A 22,578-nucleotide genomic window follows, 5' to 3' on the forward strand; every position below is an offset into this window, starting at 1 on the left:
GCGTGCACCACCACACTCAAGTCTTCATTTAAAACTTGAAGTGACATTGTAGATAAACAATATGCAGAGTTTCATAATGTCAGTGATGCACAGGTTTGCGTTTTAGGTACCATGCATTAACTTAGGCTTCATAACTGTGGTGAGCAGGAAGTGGGCTGTACTCGCAGGGTGAGAGTTGTGTTAGAGTGTGATCAGATTAAACTCAGACGATGATGTTCTTTGAAAAAAGGACCCATGAAAACTAACTTCATAGAAATTTGGGAGATGATTGACTTGGCCAAGTGTCTGCTGCGCATGTGTGAAAGCTAGGCTTGAATTCCCAGCACCTGTGTAAAAAGCTGGTGCTTGTAGCACATGTCTATAACCATAGGACTGGAGGACAGGAGACAGGTGGACTCTGGCTTGCTCCTCACGCCTTGCTCTTCCTGCCTTCTTATCTACCTAAGAAAGATCTACTTGGGACTAACACTACCCATAATGGCCTATCACAACTATTATTAATTAAGAAACTGCCTCACAGGTTTTCCTACAGGCCAGTTTTATGGAGGTATTCTCTCAGCTGAGGTTCCCTCCTCTCAGATGACTTTAGCGTGTGTCAAGTTGGAAAGACATTAGCCAGCACAGACCAGTTCTGAGATGATAGGCATACATGCCCACGCCCACCTTCACAACCTGAATCTTGATGTATATCTCCTATTTTTCAGCATATGTCAGTTTGGATTAGATCTAATTTGTTATTTTTTTTCTCTTTAATTTTTTTTTTATTTTGAGATATCTCTTGGTTACACAAATCTGTCTTGTCTTGTTCCTACTAGTAGTTTCTGAGAGCCACTGGAATTCTCTACAATGTGTATGGCCAAGTTTAGGTTTTATGACTTCCACAAGACTTTGCTATATATGTTTCTGAGTAGTAAGTAATAATGTGTTTCTGACATATACAACTTCTTAAGTGAAACCTTTATTAAAATTCAATATTACTGCCCACCAGTGTCTATTTCTACTTTTTGTCAGTTTTGTGGGAAACCAGCCCTTCAATATTGGCTCCTTTCTGACTATCGTACCACAGGCTTTTCTCACCAGTCTTTGCATCTGTTTGTTTGGCTTATCTCTAACAACAACCAGTAACTAGACCTTTTTACTGTTTCTGGTGGTTCTGGGATTCTATATGATTTGCACTTACTGTGCTCTGGCTGTGCTTGGGCTTATGTTTCCCAGGTACTATGTCCATTTTGTTATTTTTGCTTTCTTCATTTATTATTTGTTTGTTATTTTTGCTCTGCCTTATTTTCCTGCCTTCCCCTTTGTAAAAACATAGTTGTGGTTTTGTTTCTTCAAGGGAGAACCCTCTTATCCTGTCCGAAAGGTTTGCAAATGAGCTGTTCTGTTGTATTATTTCAGTGGTTTGCATTTGCATTTAATAAACATGCCAAAACTTGAAATTCTATTATCTAACTGTAGAGTTCATTTTCACTGATGTCATTTCAAAGGCATAGAATGCTCTTACGTCCTAGTCGTTTGGAATTGTCTAAGATTATAGTTGCACACTTTTACTACAGTATTTATCAAACCATGCACAAACAATTATTTAGGCTTAATTATACAACTTATTCTGTATTCTTCTACATCTTCCACATAATTTTCTCCCTTCTTGGATTTATTGTTTTTTTTCTGGGCTATATCTTCAAATGATTATTTCATAATTTGTTAGAAGTAAACTTTAGGAAGTGTCCTTTCCTTTTTTCTCACTACAAAATATATTTAAATTAAAACATCACCTCAAAAATAGTATGCCCTAAAAGTTGGCTTTCTTTTACATTTCTGGATCTCTGAGAAATCTCATGCAGATGCAATTATTGAGCTAGCTTGCTTGTCTGCCTGTCTCCCTTCCCTTCCCTTCCCCTTCCCTTCCCTTCCCTTCCCTTCCCCCTTCCCCCCCTTCCTTCCCCTTTCCCTTCCTTCCCTTCCCTTCCCTTCCCTTCCCTTCCTTCCCTTTTCCCTTCCCTCCCTTCCTTCCCTTCTTCCTCTTCCCTTCCCTCCCCCTTCCCTTTCCTTCCCTTCCCTTCCCTCCCCTTCCCTTCTCTCCTCTCCTCTCCCCTCCCCTCCTCACCCTCCCCTCCCCTCCCTTCCCCTTCTCTCCTCTCCTCTCCCCTCCCCTCCTCACCCTCCCCTCCCCTCCCCTCCCCTTCCCTTTCTGGCAAGGTCTTACTGTGTAGCCCTGGCTGGCTTGGATCTTGCTATATAGACCAGGCTGGCCTTCAACTTAGAGAATCAGCTTTATTTGCTTCATGAATGCTGGTATTGAAGAAATACACCACCTTCGTCAGTGATTATTAGGCTTTTTATAATCTCCATTTCCTCCTTACCTTAGGTAGCTTTAAACCATTTCTCTGGACCTTTTATACTTTCCATTATAAATCACCTGTGGTTCAGGTGTCTTATTCTTGATACTTGGTTAACTCATAGTGGTTCCACTTGTGAGAAAGCTTCACATGCACCCAGTTAATAATGTCCTGGTGCATACCTCCTCATCGTGTCTAGCTTGCATTATTGTAACACACCTCCCATTGCCATCTGGGTCTCTCTACATCTACTCTGGGTCTTCTAAACCTATCCCATGATGCTTAAATAGGCACCTGACCAACCTTTTTACCCTTTGAAACAAAACAAAAAAGTCTTTCTCGTATCCCACAATACTCTGAGAGAAAGCTACATTGTTCTGTGGCTGGCTGCGTAACTTAAACTCCCTGCATCAATCCAGCCTCAACCCCTAGGCTCTCAGGCCTCACTCACTGTCTTCTGTCACATCCAGGCGACTAATGTGTATGTTCACTTTTGTCAGCCTGATTTTGTTTTTATTTTTCACAAAACTATTCCTCTGTTTAATGGCTTGGCCTGCCAGTAGAGACATTAGGGTTAATTGGATGTCTAGGAGCTGTTAGCTGCCTAATGCAGTGTAATTTGTTCTATGTATGGTGATAGGATCAGGAATCGGGGCCAGCAGATTGTTAAGTCCAGTTCTGTATGAACAAGTTATGTGTCCATAGGTGGTTTTGGTGACCAGTAGCCTATAGTCCTAAACTTCTGTGCTCTCATGTAGTAAACCCAAGCCCACACAGCATCTAATTTATATCAATGCTGTGCAGATAAAATAGTCACCGTCTCTGATGTATGGAAAACCTCAGTGCTTCTTACTTCCACTCTTGCATTCCCCTTCTTCCCACAACACTTCTTCTTGGCGTTTGTTGTAAAATGGTTAGTTTCTCCAATAAGAAATCTAAGCCAGTGTCTGGTACACAGCAGGCAACAAATGAATTAGATTCAAGTGATTAATGGGAACACAATTGTCTGTATGGGTCCCTAGAGATATGGTAGCGTCTATGGTAGGAGGACATGGGAGCCTTGGTGGAGATCCATATCAGAATGTGAGAGGGACTTGGTCACCACTGCAGTCTCTTTCAAACTCTGAGGTCGGATCAACTCTAAGACGTCTTTTCTTAATGCTTTTTTAGAAAAAAAAATTACATGATCCATTGCAGCTGTTCTGTTTCACACATGGATTTCTTGTGCCCATATTACCGTCAATGACTTAGTTTCTCGTAGACATTATAAATTAAATGTCCTGAATATGTAGAGCACCGAGTAAAAGCATTGACCCTAGAGAAGAAAATAAAGCTTGTGGAATTGGCTGTCCTTATGAAGGCCTGCCACATCCTTCGAACCCACCATGGCTGAGGCTTTCAGACAACTGGAGAACTCCATCCAAACAGCAGCTTCCAGACTGATTACCTAATGCACAGAAATAGAGTGATGATTTTGTCCTATGTCACATTTTGAAATTAGGTGGCACATTGCCAGCAGTTTTTAAACTGACAGCCATCATGCAGCTTTCCATAACGACTGTAGTTGACAGCTTAACCGAGGTGGCTAGAACCATCACCAAGCCAGCTCCAGCCTGTTTTTAGCATGCTGCTGGCCAGTCTGTGGTAATATCAAGAGAAGGCCTCTCTTAGGGTGTAGGGCTTTTCTCTACCTCTGGCAGTTGACCTTCCCTTAGATATAATCTGCTACCCCAACAGTACATTCAGTAAGTCTGTTCAGAATTTACACTAGTTAAAAATCTTCTTGGAGCCTTTTGTGTTCATGATGATAATGACTTCATTAATGTCAAGTGTAACAACTCATCTGTTTTATGGGAATACAATTGTGGTTGTCATATAAAACTATTTTACACATAACACATGACACCCCTGAGGTACTATAAAAGTTCTTAGCTTAGTAGAATGTCTGGAATTCAGAGCCCATGTCCCAGCCATGGGACATCTTAGTAGTCTAGTTTCTGTTGCTGTACTCGAATGTGTAAGGATGGCTATTGATTCAGAACGGGTTTGCTTAACTCTTGGTTTTGGAAGCTGGGAACTGTAAGGTTGTGAGCCCATATCTGGTAAAGGTCTTTCTTTTGGGATCTATTCTGTCTTAAAGCACAGAGACAGACCTGAGGGTACCACACAGTGAGAGAGACAGAGCCAAAGGACTTTTATAACAGATCTGCTCTGAGGGTAGCTATTAGCCTATGAAGCCATTGATGTACAGACATATGAATGGATTTATAATGCCCAGCTGTCTCCTATAGGTCTCATAGGGTCTCACTTTTTAATGTCACCCAAGGAACTTTAAATATTAACATGAATTCTGATGGGGACATTCATACTGTAGCACAAGTGTAGCTCAGTTGATAGCCCGGATGGAAGGTTGTTGTCTGTGTTGTTTTGTGGCTGTCTGTAGGGATTAGCTTTCTCAGCGAATGTTCTATTTCTAAACACCTGTGAGTCTGTTTTCCTCTCTAGTGGTCCTCTGCCTTACATATTACCTAGGTCTACCAGGTAGTTACTTCCAAAATTCATAAAGGGAAGAAATTGGGGGCATCCTGAAAGACCACAAGTTCTCAAAATCCAGCCCCAAAGGACCTGAATGAGTGGATAAAGGCGAGACCTGGTTGCCGCGCCTCCTCCCTTCACATTCCAGCCCTCCCGCTGTTCTTATTACTGTTTAGACTATGCTAGCCCACATGCATTCTAAGGCACACGTGGAGCAATCCTGGAAATAGCAGAAGAATGTGGACAGGTCAGGAAAAGAAAGCTGCACAGATGGCACAGCAGACCCTAGAAGCCAATTTGCAGAATGACTTCTAAGAATTCTCAAATCTGAGTAGAGAAAAGAACATTGATTCTAATCTGCTTCTCCTCCCCACCCCCCCGGCGAGGGGCCCCCCATGTTCTCCTCAGACTCAGCAGCAGGTTCAGCCTTAAAATAGCCTTCTTCTTCCTCCTGTTATCACGTAACTGTGCGGCGGGGGCTGGAGATGGAAGAGAGTGGCTTGCTTCATTTTCTTATCAGAGTCAATTAAATGGAAAGTGAAAAAGAAAACCACACAGCAATAAAGATATGGCCTCCCCTGGCAGAGCAAGAGGAGTCAGAAAGGAAGGATGTTTGTGCAGAAATGAGACAAGGAGAGCCGTTGAAGAACATATGCAAAGCAGGCCCTTTCGAATGCAGAGCCGCAGGACAGTCCTTTGTCTTCTAAAGATATCCCGACTCCGGGGCATTTATTTGTCAGCCCCTCAAGTGCATGGCTTTATTTGTATCACCACTGAAGATGATCTTCCATGAAAAGACCTCATCATAAGGGGAATACTCTGCTGCTCATTCTAAACTAAGGAAGAGAAGCCACGAATGGCCATTCATTCATACATCAGGCATTTATTTAATGGGCGAGGTCACTAACTGCATGGAATTTACAGCCTGATGGAAAGATAAATGCACAGGTAGCGACAATTGCTGTGACGGGAGACTTTGCAAACTAGAAGTATTGCCATTCTGTTTGTTTTAGACAGGAACTGGAGAAAACATAAGAGTAGTAAAGAGGTAAGGCTGCATCAATCCTCAGAAAAGGTGACTTGTAAGGTTGGCCTGTGGCTGGCTTCTGGTAACTTAAGTTCCCAACACTGGTTAGAAACCTTTGATTTCACTGATAAAGTAGCCTTGCTGCTACTGCTAGACTATGCAAAGAACTGGACCACGCTCGTCAGTGGTAACTGCCAACTTGTCACACACCAGAATCACCTGGGAAGAGAATCTTAATTTGAAATTATCAATATCTTGTTGGCCTATGTACATGTCTATGGAGGACTGTCTTGTGAGTTGATATTGGAAGGTCCAGCCCACTGTGGGCAGCACTATTCCCTAGGCAGAGAGTCCTGGAGTATGTGAGAGGGGAAGAAGCTGGCTGAGAGGAAGTAGGTGAGGACTCACGCAGTGGGTGCGAAGCTTTTAGTCCCTGCCTTGACTTCTCTGAAATAATAAACTATCCTGGAATATAAAACCTCCAAATCCCTATCTTCAGTAAGTTGCTTTCACCAGAACCTTTTTCATAGCAAAAGAAACGAAACTGGGATAATGACTTATACAAACACACCTCCTTTCCCTCTGGCACTCTGGAACTTGGACACACCATAGGTAGCAGGCGCTTATGCTTCCAGATCCCCACCACAAACCCAGATCTTGCATGCTGACTCTTTCAGGAATGGCCCTCAGGTTGGACCCACTGCATATGTTGCTGCATTTTCATAGCTGGGGATGATGGTGCTGTGTGGACCTTCGTGAACGGGAGATGTTAAGCTCTGGACATTGTCTTCCCCCAAAGGCTCATATATTCAATCATTGGTTTTCAACACGAGGCAATATTAAGTGAGGTTGTGGGACCTTAGGAAGTGAAGCCCAGCTGGAGGAGGTAGGAGGTAGGAGGTAGGAGGTAGGTCATTGTGAAGGGGTTGTTGGAGGTGTGTTATCTAGGCCCTGTCCTGTTTACCTCTCTGCTACCAGCCATGATGGGAAAAGCCACACTCCTGCAATCACGACCTTCTTCCTAAGTGTATGGGGTCAAGTGTTCATGGAGTGAAGTCTCTGGCGTCAGCAACCCAGGTACATCCTTCCTTCTTTAAGTTATTTCTATCAGATATCTGATCCTAACAATGGCAGATAGGTTCCTCCAGACTCCCCTCTGCACCTTTGTGTATCCTCATTAGAGGTCTGTGATAATCTGAGCCATGAATCCTCTCATGGCTGTCCCACAGAATGAAGGTCTTGATGACCCTTTACAGGTATGGTGTGTTTATTTACTTATAAATATTTTTGTATTAGTAAATGCAGCCTCAACAGGTAGAGGTATCATTTGGGTACAGTGATATATCTGTAGCCCCAGTATTAAGGATGCTGAGTCAAGAGGCTTGCAGGACCAAAGTCAACCTGAGGAGTGGCATGGTGGTGCACATCTTTAATCCTAGCACTTGAGAAACAGAGACAGGAGGATCTTGGTGAAATGGAGGGCAGCCTGGCCAACCACACAGAGAAATTCTGTCTTTAAAAAAAAGTTACACTGGGCTTCAGAACAAAAAGAAATTTTACTCTTCATATGTTATCATTCCTGCAGAGAGAGAGTGTGTGTGTGTGTGTGTGTGTGTGTGTGTGTGTGTGTGTGTGTGTGTGTGTGTGTGTATAAGGGGGGGGTAACCTTTGTATATAAGAACTTGTTAATCACTTTGAATTCTCACTGTGTTTCTCCAGTTTATAACCTCTGTTCTAAATTATGCTGTTGTTTTTGCTATACTGAAAATTGAACCAAGGACTGTGTGCATGTTTGACAAACACTCTACCACTGGTCGAAATCCCCAATCTTTTTGAATTACTCTTGATTTTAACCTTCAAATGACAATGGTGTATCCATTTTAATAAGCGTATACATAAGGAGTTACAAGGCTCAGGGCAATTCCAAATCACACAATAAAACATGATTTTAACAGTGGCAGAATTTCTTGGACTGTTTATAGCATCACAAGAATTACTGTTGTTCTTTTCTTGACTAAATGAAGAGATAGTTGTCTAACCCCTGGGGTGCTAAATGAAACTGCACTATCATAGTGCAGTACCATAATGCAGATAGCTTCTCTTGTTACATTAAAAATGCATTAGTAATAACATATATGCATGGAAATGCTGTAATAAAGAAACACATTACTTGGTATGCCAACTTAAAAATACATTCAAAAGTGCACTGATATTTATGGCATAACAACCATGTTCTAGGTTCTTTGACATAATTTATGTCAGAAAAATTGAACAATTGAAAGAAATTCCGTATCTTTTCTTGAGCTTCAGATGATGCCCGAAGGAAATTATATGTCATCAGAAAGCCCTTGGATTACTGAGGGCTTCACTTTCAGTTGTCAGTGTCCCATGGAATTCTGCCTTTGGACTGAATGCCTACGGAGCAGATCTCTCAGATGCACCTAGTAACTCCACTTCTTCATCTCTTTCTCCTTCTGGACCAGGGACAATGGCTCCCTACTCTCTCTTTAACCTTGGAGCCTCTTCTGCACTTTAGAAGCACAAAATGCCACCTCTAAAGCCTGGCTCCGTTTGACCGTGTCCCACCTTTCTTGTCTAATTGGAGAATATTTACAGCTCACAAGTGGGATTTAACAGGCAAGGTCCACTAATAGGCACAGCATTCTGAAACCTCCCAGCAGTGTGCCCTTTACCGCAGTAGTTTCCCTCAGGCTGCTGACACTGTTTTTACTCCTGCTTTATTGTCTTCTATTCTTTGTTTTTCTCTTTCTGTTGTTTCACCCATCATGTGCGTCTCCTCTCAGCTGACCATAAGTGCTTATTTTAATACTTGTTGTATGTATGGAGTTAAGTTTTATGTGTGCCCTTCAAAGTTCTGAAAGCAAAGGAGACTTTTTACATGTCATTTCTCTGATCACAACAGACTAGTAGAAATTCCTTTTGCATGGGAGGGAGGGAGAAATGGGAGGATACAAGGGATGGGATAACCATTGAGATGTAATAAGAATAAATTAATAAAATAAAATAAAAAAAAAGAAATTCCTTTTGCTCATGTGAGCCTACAATCTCTGAGTTATGTTTGAACAGGAAGATTACATTGTTTATTTGCTTGATTTTGCTCTTCTTCATCACTTGTGGGGGTCAGTTAATGTAAACTATATTTTCTGTAACTGATACAATTTCCTAGAATTGGTTACTTGCCAATAAATTTTAGTTCTAATCAAAGCACACGTTATCTATGTTTGCCTTCTGTTTGGAGACTTAATGCAAAGGATATTGTAAGATTTGCTCATGTTTGGCAGTATTCTAATTAACAAAGCTCCTAAGAGCACACAGTGATATAATTGAGAACGAACCTTATAGCCTCGTATGGATATATAGTGCCCAGTTGGTAGACCTGTTTGCGAAGGAGAAGGAGGAGGTGTGTTCTTGTTGGAGGAGGTGTGTCACTTGAGGCTTTCAAGACCCCAGGCCATTCATGCCCAGGTGGCTCTCTCTGCTTCCTGTCTGTGGTTTGATACGTAGGCTCTTAGCTGCTGCTCCAGCCGACATGCCTGCTGCTTTCTGCCCTGCCACGATGAACCCTGACCCTCTGCAACCCCTTCCTTGGATTAGTTGCCTTGATCATAGTGTTTTATCACAGCAAGAGAAGACTAACGAGACAGAGCTTAGTAGTAGAAGATTTGATTATCTTTTTCTTCTCGGAGAGATTTGTACCCTCTACACTGTGGCCTTTGGCATTCTCTATTTCAGATTTCCAGAGAGACGGTCATTCAGAGCCTACACAGCTGTTCTATATTTTGACCCTCGGATGAGAATATTTATTCAAGCCAAAAGAGTTCAAACAAAGCACCTATGCTATTCCCTCTACAAACCCAGGTACCATGCTTCCTTTTGATTCTTTCCTTGGTAGTTCTACATATAAAATTGATATAACTCCTTAAATCGTCAAGGGGAAGGCATTGCCTGATGGTAAGAGTTTCACTTTGCTCTTAGGAGAGAATGAGCACTTCAGGGAACATGCTAAGTCTGATAAAGACCCCTAGTAGGAGTTGGTTGTTCACTTTAATACTTTACTTGTGATTGTTTCTATGCAGAGGATGCAATTGGGTATGTTTTCTGTTTACATAGTATGCTTGAACTATTAAGCTCCATGGGGTCTTGTTATGTATAGTGAGGTCAGGAAAAGCTTATGAGAAAGTAAGTGACTCATAGGATACTTACCACTTAATGGTGACACAAGTGTCTTAGTGTTATAAGTACACTCTATGGCTGATGACACATTTCTCAGACTACGAGATAGTATCCCTATCATTAAGTAATGCATGCCTTACTTACATTTATGCATGATACATACATGATATATATATGCACATATATTGAGCAGATGTATAAAATGCCAGATCTATTTATATTTTATGTATATATTAAAAATTTTTAGTTATTTTTATTATTTTATGTCTATGGGTATTTTGCCTGCATGTATGTCTGTCTACCACTTGCATGCGGAAGTCAGAAGAGGGCTTTGGGTTCTTAGTACTGGAGATTAGAGACAGTTATAAGCTGCCATGTGGGTGCTGGAAATTGAACCTGAGACCTCTGGAAGAGCAGCAAGTGCGCTTAACTGCTGAGCCATTTCTCCAGCCCCTTATTTTATATATTTTAATATGAAAATTAAGCTTAAACTTTTCATATAATAGAGTTGGACTTGGCAAACTTTTCATGTACTTCCAATGGCCTTTTCTTATGTTTGCTGTGTTTCCTCGATGGTCATTAATTTGTACATGAGATTAGCATAAGTTGTGAGTTGGATTGTGTTGGTACAAAGAAGAAAGAACGATGTCCACTTAAGGAACATACAAGGTACCGAGAGAAGCACTTCTTTATGAAGGCTAACTAGGCACTTCTTATATTATTTTCTACAGTGATTCTTTGTGGTTTTGTTTAAACCATCATGATGTTAGATTTGCTTTAAAATCTCAAATCTTCTAGCTCTATTTTTTTTCCAATCCAAATTTAGTGTCCGTTCCCCTATATCACATTAACTTTTGATAAAACACCTTCAGTATCTGTTATGTTACCAGGGTGTCATGAAAAATCAATTGCTGGCCTGGGGCTTGGAAATTCCTTACAGAGATGTCATATTAAAAATACTGATCACTTTGATTCTGTGCCCTCACCAAACAACAGTGGATTTCTCACAAGCTTTAATTTTGATTTCTGTTTATACTGGAGATCATCATTTGAAAGTAAAGCATGTGTAGGCTGAGGCCATGTCAGGCTGTTCATTCCCTAGTAAATATCAAACACCGTTTCCTTTCCAGCAGTCTGATTCTTGTGGGAGGTTCCCAGGGTCTCCTGGATCAACCAACTAGTCCTGTCAAGTTTTTCTTTTCTTAATGAGTTTGGTTAAGAAAAATCTTCAAACCATTGGAGAATGGATTTGTTTCTGTGTTCTGGAGAAATTTGAGTAAGCTGGGTTTTATAACCTAAATTACGTTTGTCAAACAGTTGCTCTTCCCATCCTATTATGTTTGTAGTCACCTTCCGGAGTTACATTCTTAGCTGGATACTGCCAGAAGCAGGCGTTATGTAAATATGTGTGTGTGTGTGTATGTGTGTGTGTGTGTGTGTGTGTGTGTGTGTGTACATGTGTGTCTGTGTATGTGCACACCTGTGTGTGTACATGTGCGTACGTATGTGTGTGTGTATGTGTGTCGGTGTCACCAACTTCTTTCCTTCATGATACTCTCTTCAGTATTTTCAGTAATTACTTGGATAAAAAAGCCAAATGTGAATGCTTCTTCATTTCATAGTTGACCGTGGCCTAGTGGAGCTATATCATATAAGTAGTGCCAGAAGCAAGGTATGGAAAGAGTTGAAGTCCATTAAACAAATATGATACAGATAAATGACAGATCGGCCTTTAGATTTAAAAAAATAATCTGTTATCTTAAGTACTTCGGTGTTTTGCCTGTGTGCATAGCTGCATGAGGGTGCCGAGTCCTCTGGAACTGGAGTTACAGACAGTTGTGAGCTGCCATGTGGATGCTGGGAATTGAACCCAGGTCCTTTGGAAGAACTCTTAATCTTAATCTTAGATAGTACTCTTAATCTCTGAGCCATCTCTTCAGCCCCAGCCTTTAGATTTAAAAAATTCTATTATGAAAACAGGCACGATGGTGATTTACATGAAAAAAAGTGTATAGATCTCTTAACTGACCCAGAATGTTGGTTTTATCTCTTAGTGTGACACGGGGACACAGGTGCTAAATATGGCTATGAAACCTAGTTGTAGAGCAAGGCAGTGAAAACATGAATAGCAGCCATGTGATTGGTAGAATTCTGGGAGGCAGGCCTTGGATGGCTGAACAGAAGGCGGCGCTAGCCCAGCAGGGCATGGTTAGGCTGCCTTCACAACAAAGAGGCACACACGTGATCTTTCCCCATTGCTGCTTTGTACGAGGATATTCAGAGAATCAGGTCGAGGGAGCCCTCCCAGTTGCTTTGCCTTCACCTCACCTCTGAGGTGTGGGCAGAGGTCAGTAGAACTTAGAGAAACCCTAGCCACTGGGTTAAGAGGCCTGGCCCAGGGCCCACACACATCCTTTGGCGTCAGAAGCAGGGCTGACAAACTAAGAGGGCTCTCTTCCTTCTCATCCAGTGCATATGTTACTCCAACTGTTTTCCTTTAAGGTTTCATTAGCAGGGAGTTGGGGCAGCAGGGGGTGGGGGGGGCACAGCATGTCAATATAAAAAAAGTATCAGGGTGGTGGAGGCTTCCATTTCAGGAATGAGGATTTGAACCATTCTTTCAGTCTCTGAGAATGGACAGATTTGCTACATTAAACTTTTAAAAAATGCGGGCACAAAGTTTGCTTAAATTGTCACAAATAGTTCTAAAGGCAAAGTGATAGATCAGGATGCAGATCGCCTGGGCTCAGGCTGTCTCACTCGTTGCCGGTCTACCGTTTTAAGTTAAGCACTAATGCAGGCTTGGCACCTCTAGTGCCCCCTTTACTTAAAAAAAAAAAAAAAAAAACCTTGAATAGTTTAATTCACATTCTTTTGAAAAACAACTTCATTATTTAAACAATATCACCTTAATTTCATTTTGATTTAAAAATATGATTTGACCTAAAATGAATGATTCAAACCGGACAAAGTATATGATTGGAACTTGAATTTTTCTTAAAGCAAATGATAATTTCAGTATATGGTCACCAATAATTATATGCCTTCAAGCTCAGGTGTCCTGTTCTCTGAGAATAGTAGAGACTAATTTGGACTACACCAAGGTTATGATTTGAATAAGCAATATTCACTGTAAAAGAAAAATCAAGAAAAAAGACTTATTATAACTTCCTTTTAGGTTTTAGAGGTGTTTCTTCTCTGTAGTCAGTCTTATCTTCTCTCAAAATGGACATTGAAGTTAGTAATGAGAGCTACAAAGTTGGATCTGAGAATAAAATGCCCATTAAATTATTGTGATGCAAGAATGCAGGATGCCGTTTGGCTTTGTTGTTGTTGTGGATTGCTTGTGTATTGTATTTGAGAAGAAATCTCAGGTCCTTGGGTATTCAAAGTGAACATTCTCCTACTGAGTTGCACAGCCCATTCCATCTTAGGTAGTGTTCCGATTGCTATGATAAATCACCATGACCAACAGCAAATTGTTTCATTTATCCATCCAGGTAGTCATACATCACTGAGGGAAATCAGGGCAAGAACTCAAACAGAACAGGAATCTGGAGGCAGGAACTGATGCAGAAGCCATGGAGCTGTTACTGGATTGCTCTTCATGGCTTGCTCACCCTGCTTTCTTGCAGCACTCAGGGTTACTAGCCCAGAAGTAGCACTGCCTATCATGAGCTGAGCCCTCCCACATCGCCCAAGATATGCAGGGATAAAGATAGAGCGGAGATTGAGGGAATCTCCAACCAATGCCTGGCCCAGCCCAGGACCCACATCATGGAAGAGAGCCAGCCCCTGACAGTATTAATGATACTTTGCTATGCTTGCAGACGGGAGCCTAGCAAAGCTATCCTCTGACCAGCTTCACTCAGCAGTAGTTTGAAACAGATGGCTGAGACTCACAGCCAAATATTGGGTGAGGCATAGGGAGTCATGTGTAAAAGTTGGGGGAAGGGACCTACAGTGACAAGAAGACCAACTAAGCCAACTAACCAGGGCCTAGAGGATCTTGTGGAGACTGAAGCTCCAAACAAGGACCATGCATGGGCTGGACCTAGACCCTCTACATACATGTAGCAAATGGGCAGCTTAGGCTTTATGTGGGTCCTCTAGTAAGGGGAGCAAGAGTTGTTCCTGACATGGACTCTGTTGCCTGCTTTTGACTACTTCCCCCTGGAGGGACTGCCTTACCAGGCCACAGGGGAAGAGGACAAGCTCAGCCCGGATTTGACTTGATGAGCTGGGGTGGATGGGTAAGGGGGGCCTGAGCAATAGGAAATGGGGAGGGGGAAGAAGGAAGGAGGTGGGACTTGGAGGAGAGGAAGGAGGGGGCTATGACTTAGATATAAAGTGAATAAATAAAGTTTAAAAAAAAAGAAAATATCTCTAGGCCAGCCTGCTTTCCAATCTTTGGGAAGCATTTTCTCACTGAAGTTACCCCCTTTCAGGTGACTACCTTGTGTCAAGGTGTCAAAAAATGAGCAAGCACACAGTCTAAACATTTAGTTACTTTAAAAGTATTTACTTTTCCATGTAGCCGCCCATCCTATTTTACATGATTTTTCACATTATGAGAAGAAAAACAATTCATTTTCAACCCACAATGTATTTCTTCTCTAAAATATACACTGGAGGGATTAGACAGTCACACCGTATACTAGACACCAACAATATTTTAAGTTCTTTAATGTGTTAAAATTTTACTTCTTCTAACAACCCTATGAGGTCAGAAGCATTGCTATCACGCAGCTACAGATGATGAAATGGGAATTGCTGCCAACGTGATTGCCTCAAACTTTCCATTACTATGAGGAGTAATGTACCCAGGCAGAACGACTCTGGGAAGTCCAGTTCATGTTCCTTTGTTCATGGAGCTGTTGTGCCTTGTGCAGTACTGCATCTGTTAAGAAAATGAAAAAGAATCATCAATAAAACTGTAAACAGACTCCAGCTGCCAACCATCTAAGTGATGTGTGACCTCTTTGTAATAGCACTCACTGAAGAATTTGCATTAGTGCTCATATTGTTTACAATTAGGATATAGGGCTGAAGAGCTCTTGCTGCTATTCCACAGGACCTGAGCTCAGCTCCGACCTCCCATGTTTTGAGGCTCACAGCTGCCTGCTACCTCTAACTTCAGGGGATCTGCAGGGACCCGCCTCCCTTGTGACACATGACATATACATAGACACACACCAATAAATAGAAACAAAAACAAATCTTTAAGAAATGTTTTAAATTTAAATAAGCGTATAAAGGCATCCCTAGATCAGGCCACAATTTAAAGGCTGCTATAATTAAAGCCTGGGCTGTCAGGCTTCTGGAGGAAGCACGTTAGTAAGTACATAGACACACTTGCATATCTTTTTTTTCTTTTAGTTCAAAAACTCTCAATAATGATAAAATAGATGTGAGTCTGTCTCAGAAGACATCAGTGGCTCAGTTTGGTCCACGGGCTGTAGTTTGCCTGTGCTGATGCACACTTAGTGCAATGCATAGACCTATTTTTAAATTAATTAACTAATTCATTCGCTTTACATTCCAATTGTGGACCCTTCCTTCCTCTCCTCCCGGTCCCACCCTCTCTCCTTCTTCCCCCTATGCCTCCTCCCCTACCTCTCAGAAAAGGGGAGCACCCCCCCCCACTAAACCACCCAGCACATCAGGACTGAGCACATTCTATTCCACTGAGGCCAGGCAAGGCAGCCATGCCAGAAGAAAGTGATCAAAAGCGTGCTACAGAGTCCTTGTCAGAGTTAGTCTCTACTCCCCTTACTAGGGGACCCACATGAAGCCTGAGATACCCATCAGGTACATATGTGCTAGGGGCATAGGTCCAGTCCATACATGGTCCTTGGTTTGTGCTTCAGTCTCCACAAGCCCCCCCTGGGCCCAAGTTAGTTGGCTCTATTGGTCTTTTTGTGGAGTTCTTGCCCCCTTCAAGTACTTCTTTTCTTCCCCACCTCACTCTTCCAGACGGTTCCTTGTGCTCCACCCAATGTTTGGTTGTGGGTCTTAGCATCTGCTTAGATCCATTGCTGGGTGGAGCCTCTCAGAGGACAGCCATGCTAGGCTCCCATCTGCAAGCATAGCAGAGTGTCACTAATAGTGTCAAAGACCCCTTGCTGTGGGTCTCAGGTTGGGCCAGGCATCGTTTGGCTATTTCCTCAGTCTCTGATGTATCTTTATCACTGCACGTCTTGTAGGCATGGTCAATTTTGGGACGAAGTTTTTGTGGGTGCATTGGTGTTCCCCTCCTGCCACTGGAAGTCCTGCCAGGCTACAGAGAGGCTACTTCTGTCTCAGTGTCTCCTGCTGCTAGGGGTCTCAGCTAGAGAAATCATGAAATTTGCAGGCAAATGGAAGAGGATGTGGGGAGAGCAAACAGGGTGGGGATCAGAGGTGAGAGGGCTGGGAGAGAGTAGGGAAACCTCTGAGACAAGCTGGAGACCCATGACAGGGTATGCTCCTGGGCTATGGGGGTGACTCTAGATGGGTCTGATCTTGTGAAGATCTTATCATTTAACCACAACTGCTGTGCATTCAAGAGTGCAGCTGCTGTGTCGTGCGCAGAAGTTAGCATGCATGCTGTTTTCCTCTGGCCAATTTCTACTTTTCTTACACTTTTTCTGCAGTGTTCCCCAAGTCTTGGAGGTAGTGTTATACATGAGCCACTTACGTCTTGTCATTCAAAGTTATTTATTCTCTGTGCTTTGACAAGTTATGAGTTTCTGCTGTCTCTGCTGACCACTGCAGAAAAGCTTCTCTGGCCAAAGAAGACAATAGCACTATTCTGCGAGCATAAACATAGCTATTTAGAAGGCAGTTTGACAGGCACATCATGTCCATTTAGCAAAATGACTGCAGCAGCTTCCCCACTAGGGCCTATGGCTACCCCCAGGCTGTAGGCTTTTCCCAGGTTTCTGGCTCCAGATGTGACTCTCCTTCCATGAAGCAGTCATTAAGTCCACTTAGTTACTCCCATAACAGACCTGCCACTGTTGCACAAGTTGGCTCATCTTGCATGGCAGGAGTCCACAGATATGAAACTATCAATGATAATTTTCCCCAGAAGCCTGCTGTAGCACCTTCTAGCTCAGTGAAGGCTAGCCAGCAGGGAGGAAGCTTCCAGCCCTGTTCCAGCTTGCCTTTTCAATGTCCTGTGACTAAAGCATGTGTCATCTTTAGCAATAGGGTCTTAGCAGTTTGTTCTTGTAGCAAACCAATGGCAGGAGCAGTTGCCTCTGTCGACTCCTTGATCAACAACTCCTGGAAAGGTGCCCTCCTCATCTTTCTCCTGCTTTGTTTTTCCTTTAGTTCATAGGTATATACATATATTTCTTTTTCCTTGACCATTCTAGAGTTTGCTGTCACTAAAACCATGGACTGTAAAAGCAGGATTCTTAACCAATACAGGAGAAAGTAGGGCCTTTTAGTAGGGTAAAAAGACTTTTTATTTATTTATTTATTTGAGGATTTCAAGCAGAGATAATTGCTTGGGGACTGGGAGAAGCCATTTATCCAGTGTCAGCGATGATCCAAGTGAGTGAGAGGATTATGTATATTAGCCGGAAACTTTGGCAATGGAGCGGGTGGGTGATCCTGTATTCGCTTTTTGAGAGTGCTCCTATTTTACACATGTACGTGAACACATGTAGGAAGAGATTTTATCTCATTCTTGACTTATTGTTTCCTGACTATGAACTTTCCTGAAATTAAATTACCATGTATTAAAAGGCAAGTGGTTTTTTCATAGGTACACAGTCTGCTAATGCACCAGCCAGACAGAACTTCCTCAGTGAGTCTTTCTTTCTTAATGATTGCATATCTCTGGAGTATATAGTCTTACTGAAGAATGTTCTCTTATTAATGCTCTTAAAAATGATAATCTGACCTGAGTATGTTCTTTTCTTCTTTCCAGGAAGTACCAATATACTACATATTCTTTCAAAGGGAAGTTGAAAACTGAAGTTAAAAAGGCCGAAGAGGCAGTGAAGATGGGTATGTGGGTTTCTATAGCCAAATCATTATGGTTCGTCCACTTAGCGAATGCTAATTGAGCACTTATTCTAAGGAAACACTGCTCTAGGAATTGTGGGTACTGTCACTCTCAGTCAAAGTAGCTCCTATCTCTGGAACTTAAAGTGCACTATATATCTCTGGTTTAAATTGTGATATAATTTAGTATCTTTTTCACATTTACCCTCCACTTTGTGTGTGTGTGTGTGTGTGTGTGTGTGTGTGTGTGTGTGTGTGTGTAGATCAGAGAACAACTTGCAGGAGTCAGTTCTTTCCTTCTCTGATGCAGGTAGGTTCTGGGGCTCCAAACTCAGGTCATATAGCTTGATAGCACGCACCTTTACCTGCTAAGCCATCTCACTGACCTATAATATCTTAAGTATGACCCTTGTATTAGATAAAGTTACTGTTGTGATGAAACACCAAAATCAACTGGGGGAGGAAAGAGTTTGTTTTATTTATTTTCCATACAACAGGTCATCATCAAAAGCACTGAGGTCAGGAACTCAAGCAGGACAGAAACTGGAGGCAAGAGCTGATGCAGAGGCCATGGAGGGGTACCATTTACTGGCTTGCTCCTCGTGGCTTGCTCAGCTTGCTTTCTTAGATAGCCCAGGGCAATGAGCAGGGATGGCATCACGCACAATGGAATGGGCCCTCTCACATCAACCACTAATTTAGAAAATGCCCTACAGGCTTTTCTGCAGCCTGGTTTTCTGGAGGCATTTTCTCAATCGTGGTTCCCCCCTCTTAGATAACTATAGCTGTGTCCTGTTGACATAAAGCTAGCCAGCACAGTCCTCAACATATTAAAAATTAATTGATGTTCTAGAAACCCTGTGTGCCATGGTGCTGTGGTAGGTAGCTCAGTGTGAAGGTGAACATTTCCTCTATCTGGGGAAGTACATTCTTCTTTCCAACTTGCGTGGTTGGCCAGCGAGCTTTCTAGATCAGCTTGTCTCCACCCTGCAATGTTGGGGTTGCATACACATGCAGGGCTTTGCCCCGCTTTTTATGTTGATGGTTGAGATTCAAGCTCATCTCCTCAAGCTTGCAAAGAGGGCGCTCTTGCCACAGCAACATCTTCCATCTGCCTCAGATAGAAGAGTTAAAATGAGTGAGATCTTTGAGGGTAACAGAGGATTTGTAAATTGTGGCCTCTGTGCCATCCCCAGCGGTCATGGCTACAAGTGTGGAAAATACAGTTTTAGAATGGCTCGGAAGAATCTCTCTGCATTGTAACTGCTGTGTTTCTCTTCCCAGCTGAACTTGTGTTTAAGGAAGTGCAAGTCAAGGTGAAAGAACCTGACAGAACTTCTTTGTCTTCTGCAAAGGTACGACGTGCAAAAACATCATCTTCAGTGGCGAGTGACACGACTAGCTTTTATTCCTGTGCACAGTTGTCTCTGATTATGTACTTTCTAAACTCTTTTTTTTTCATTTTTATTTTTTAAATAATTTATTCCCATTACATCTTGATTGTTATCTCCTCACTGGTATCTTCCAGTTCCCCTCCCTTCCTCTTTCACCCTATTCCCCTCCTCTAGACCTGAGACAGAAGGGGACCTCCTCCCCCACCATATGATCACAGCCTGGCAGGTGTCAGCCTGGCAGCCTGCTTTCTCTTCCTCTGTGTGCCACCAGTCCTCCGCACCAAGGAGAAGTGGTCAAATAGTGGGCCCCAGAGTCCATGTCAGAGAGCAGGGACTTTCTAAGATCTTAAAAACAGAAGCACAAGAGATAAAGGTGATTGTAGCCCAGGTAAACAGATGAGGTGGGTGCAGAGAGAGGAGGGTAAACCCAGCAAGAAGGGGGAAGGCTGAGGTGGAGCAAAGGTGAGTGGAATCTGGGGTGAATTTGGAGCAGGGTGATACAGCATTACAGCCAATTTCTTTAAAAAGAAAAGGAAAGCACAACAGGAAAAAGAAAAAATAATGAAAAAGATAGCAGGGAAATATCTAGCCAATGAAGCATCCTCAAAAATATCTATTCAAATTATGGCTCTTTATGGACCCAGATAAACAAGGAAAGCAAGAAGTGGGTTACTAAGCAATTCTTCTCCCCAGTGCTAGGAATCGTAGGCCGTAATTATGAATACTAATCACAGTGCTTCCAGCTTACATAGCTGTTTTCTTGTGAGTCGGTTCGCACAGTTCATAAACAATCTCTGCAATCCTTGTAATATGCCCACGAGTAAGGCACGTTATAAGGAAATACAATTATTAATTATAGTGTACTGCAGCTAACAGAAAAAGAATATAACTGCAAGATATGCACTGTAAATCTGCTTTTACCCAAACCATGGTATAACACATCCACCGTGTGATTCATTAAGCAAGCATCTGTTTGCCTGTGCGCAAAGAGACAGACGATCAGGAATCGGAGAGGAGTCTCTGCCTTTCACCTTCTCTTCCGCCTCTGCTGAGGGTTAAATAAGTAAATCTTTGCAGCGATCTGGCCTTAACTCTGAGAGCCAGGGACTAGTCTAATAAAGTCTATGGTCTACAGGTCACACAAGAGGCATGTGGGCAGAGAGTGGTGTGTGTCAATGCCCCAGGCAAAGCAAAGTCATGGCTTTCTCAAGAGGCTTATGTTGTTGCTGCCATTTTTAAAGGAAAGAGTAAATCTATCTCATTTTTATTGTTTTTTTGTAATTTAAGTTTCTTTATTTTGTTTCTAAGATTGTCAGTGCCCTTTGCCTTCTGTAGATGAGAGCCAAGAGGAAAAGACTCTCCTGGGTCAAGTCAGGGTTTTCCTTCTCATCTCTCTGCTTTTGCTCTGGGCTGAGTGCGCCGTCAGGAAGGGTGGGCTGTCTTTGGCCAGCTTGCTTTGTCGCTCTGAAGTGCCCTGGCTGCTTTAATGCAGAGAAGACAGCAAAGTGGAATGACCTGAACTTCTGCCCTCTTACATGCTTTTAGGAAGCATAATATAAAAGGGTTTTGCACTCTTCCCCTCCCCCCATTTTTCACTTGAAAGATAGTGAAAGTTTTGTTCCACTGGTGATGCAGCCATCAAGAGATGCCATCGGCAAAGCTCTTTAAATGTCTTTTTACAGAGTTTCTTATTAGTGTATGTTACATACAGTGAGTCTCATTATAACATTTGTACACACATATAGAATGCATTTAGACCGCATTCACCTCTATTACCCTCTCTTGTCCCCCTCTGACTCCCACTGATGTCTTTCTCTTCCCGAGTAGTCCCTACCAAAGTCTGTTCTTATCTGTGACTACAATAATAACGAACTCTTTCTTTTCAGCCTAATTAGAGGGGATGGGAACATAGTAGAGATAAAGGAGGGACTGAGCTAATGTATCAGATTAAAAGAAAGACAGGCTGGGGGCTGTAGAACACTCTGAGAAGAAAAAGTCCGAGCAACCTATAAATGGAACATCTGGGAAGTATTAGTCTAGAATTTGATAAGAAGGAGACACACTGAGAGAGATACTAACAAAAGTTATTATTTCATTTTCTGCCTGAAATATGCTTCAGTGACGGCAAAACTCGGGATTCCTGTTCCCTCAGACAAAAGTCGGTGCCGATATGCATCGAATAACTCACTCAAGTTTTCATGTAGTTTTTGTCAAGTCCCTTCTACCATATAGGGAATAAAATGAAGGCAGAGACATCTTAGAATGTGCAAGAACGGAAGTTTAAATTTGGGCTTAGGGTATATTCTGGAAACACCGGAATGTAACTCATCACTGTGTGCCTCTTGGGTTTCTACCATGTGAACTGCATGACAAGCTGAGCTGTCATTGCTGTTTCAGAACCTTCTGATAGCAGGGTATCAGCTCAGTTGGCATCCATTCAATGTCTCTCTTTTCTCTCAACCAAATATTCTTCTCCAGGATGTATTACAGAAAGCTCTGGAAGACCTGGAGACAAAGCATAAGAACCTTCGCCAGAAACAGCGGTAAGGCCTAAGGGCCCCAGTGCTGGGTCAAGTTCTTACTCCTAAGTGGGCAGATTTGGTAGTTATTCTGACAATTTCTCTTTATTAACACGTGGTGTAATGTGATAGTAAATCTTAGTGTGATGAGGCTTCTCCAACCAAGACACACATTGTAAAACACTGATGAAGTTTTTTTATTGACATTCATTTGTGTCTATATAATGTTGAAGACAAGCCAGGAAACCTTCTCAGAACTTGATGGTTTACATTTTATAAAGATGTCAACATAAAGAGACCCAAGCAGGAGATCATATGACAGCGTCACTGTCCCTTTGTCATCTGTACTTTATTCTAGAGCTTAAAATTTAAAATAAGAAATAACATTTGAAGGAATGCGTCACTTATATGTATTTAAAATGAAAATGACAAGCTTATCTTATAAAAAATATGCTTGTAAGTTTGATTTGCTTGCCAACTCAGATGCTGAGAAAGGTAAATTGAAAAAAATTACATCTCTGAGAAACTTCTTTTTAGGGCACAGCGATTGATTCTCAGCATCATTTTGGTCA

At 42.2% G+C, this 22,578-nt stretch overlaps 1 protein-coding gene across 1 annotated transcript in view; it reads left to right on the plus strand.

The window, feature by feature from the left end:
* The window catches only part of Morc1 (MORC family CW-type zinc finger 1), a 155,083-nt gene that overhangs the window by 31,997 nt on the left and 100,508 nt on the right, over positions 1 to 22,578 (plus strand). The window contains exons 9-12 of the mRNA XM_051150013.1: positions 9,655 to 9,780; positions 18,017 to 18,096; positions 19,378 to 19,448; positions 21,966 to 22,030. Of these exons, the coding sequence (XP_051005970.1) occupies positions 9,655 to 9,780; positions 18,017 to 18,096; positions 19,378 to 19,448; positions 21,966 to 22,030 (342 nt within the window). The remainder of the gene's footprint in view (positions 1 to 9,654; positions 9,781 to 18,016; positions 18,097 to 19,377; positions 19,449 to 21,965; positions 22,031 to 22,578) is intronic.

This window comes from Acomys russatus, chromosome 8, assembly GCF_903995435.1.
Source record: "Acomys russatus chromosome 8, mAcoRus1.1, whole genome shotgun sequence".
NCBI lineage: Eukaryota > Metazoa > Chordata > Mammalia > Rodentia > Muridae > Acomys > Acomys russatus.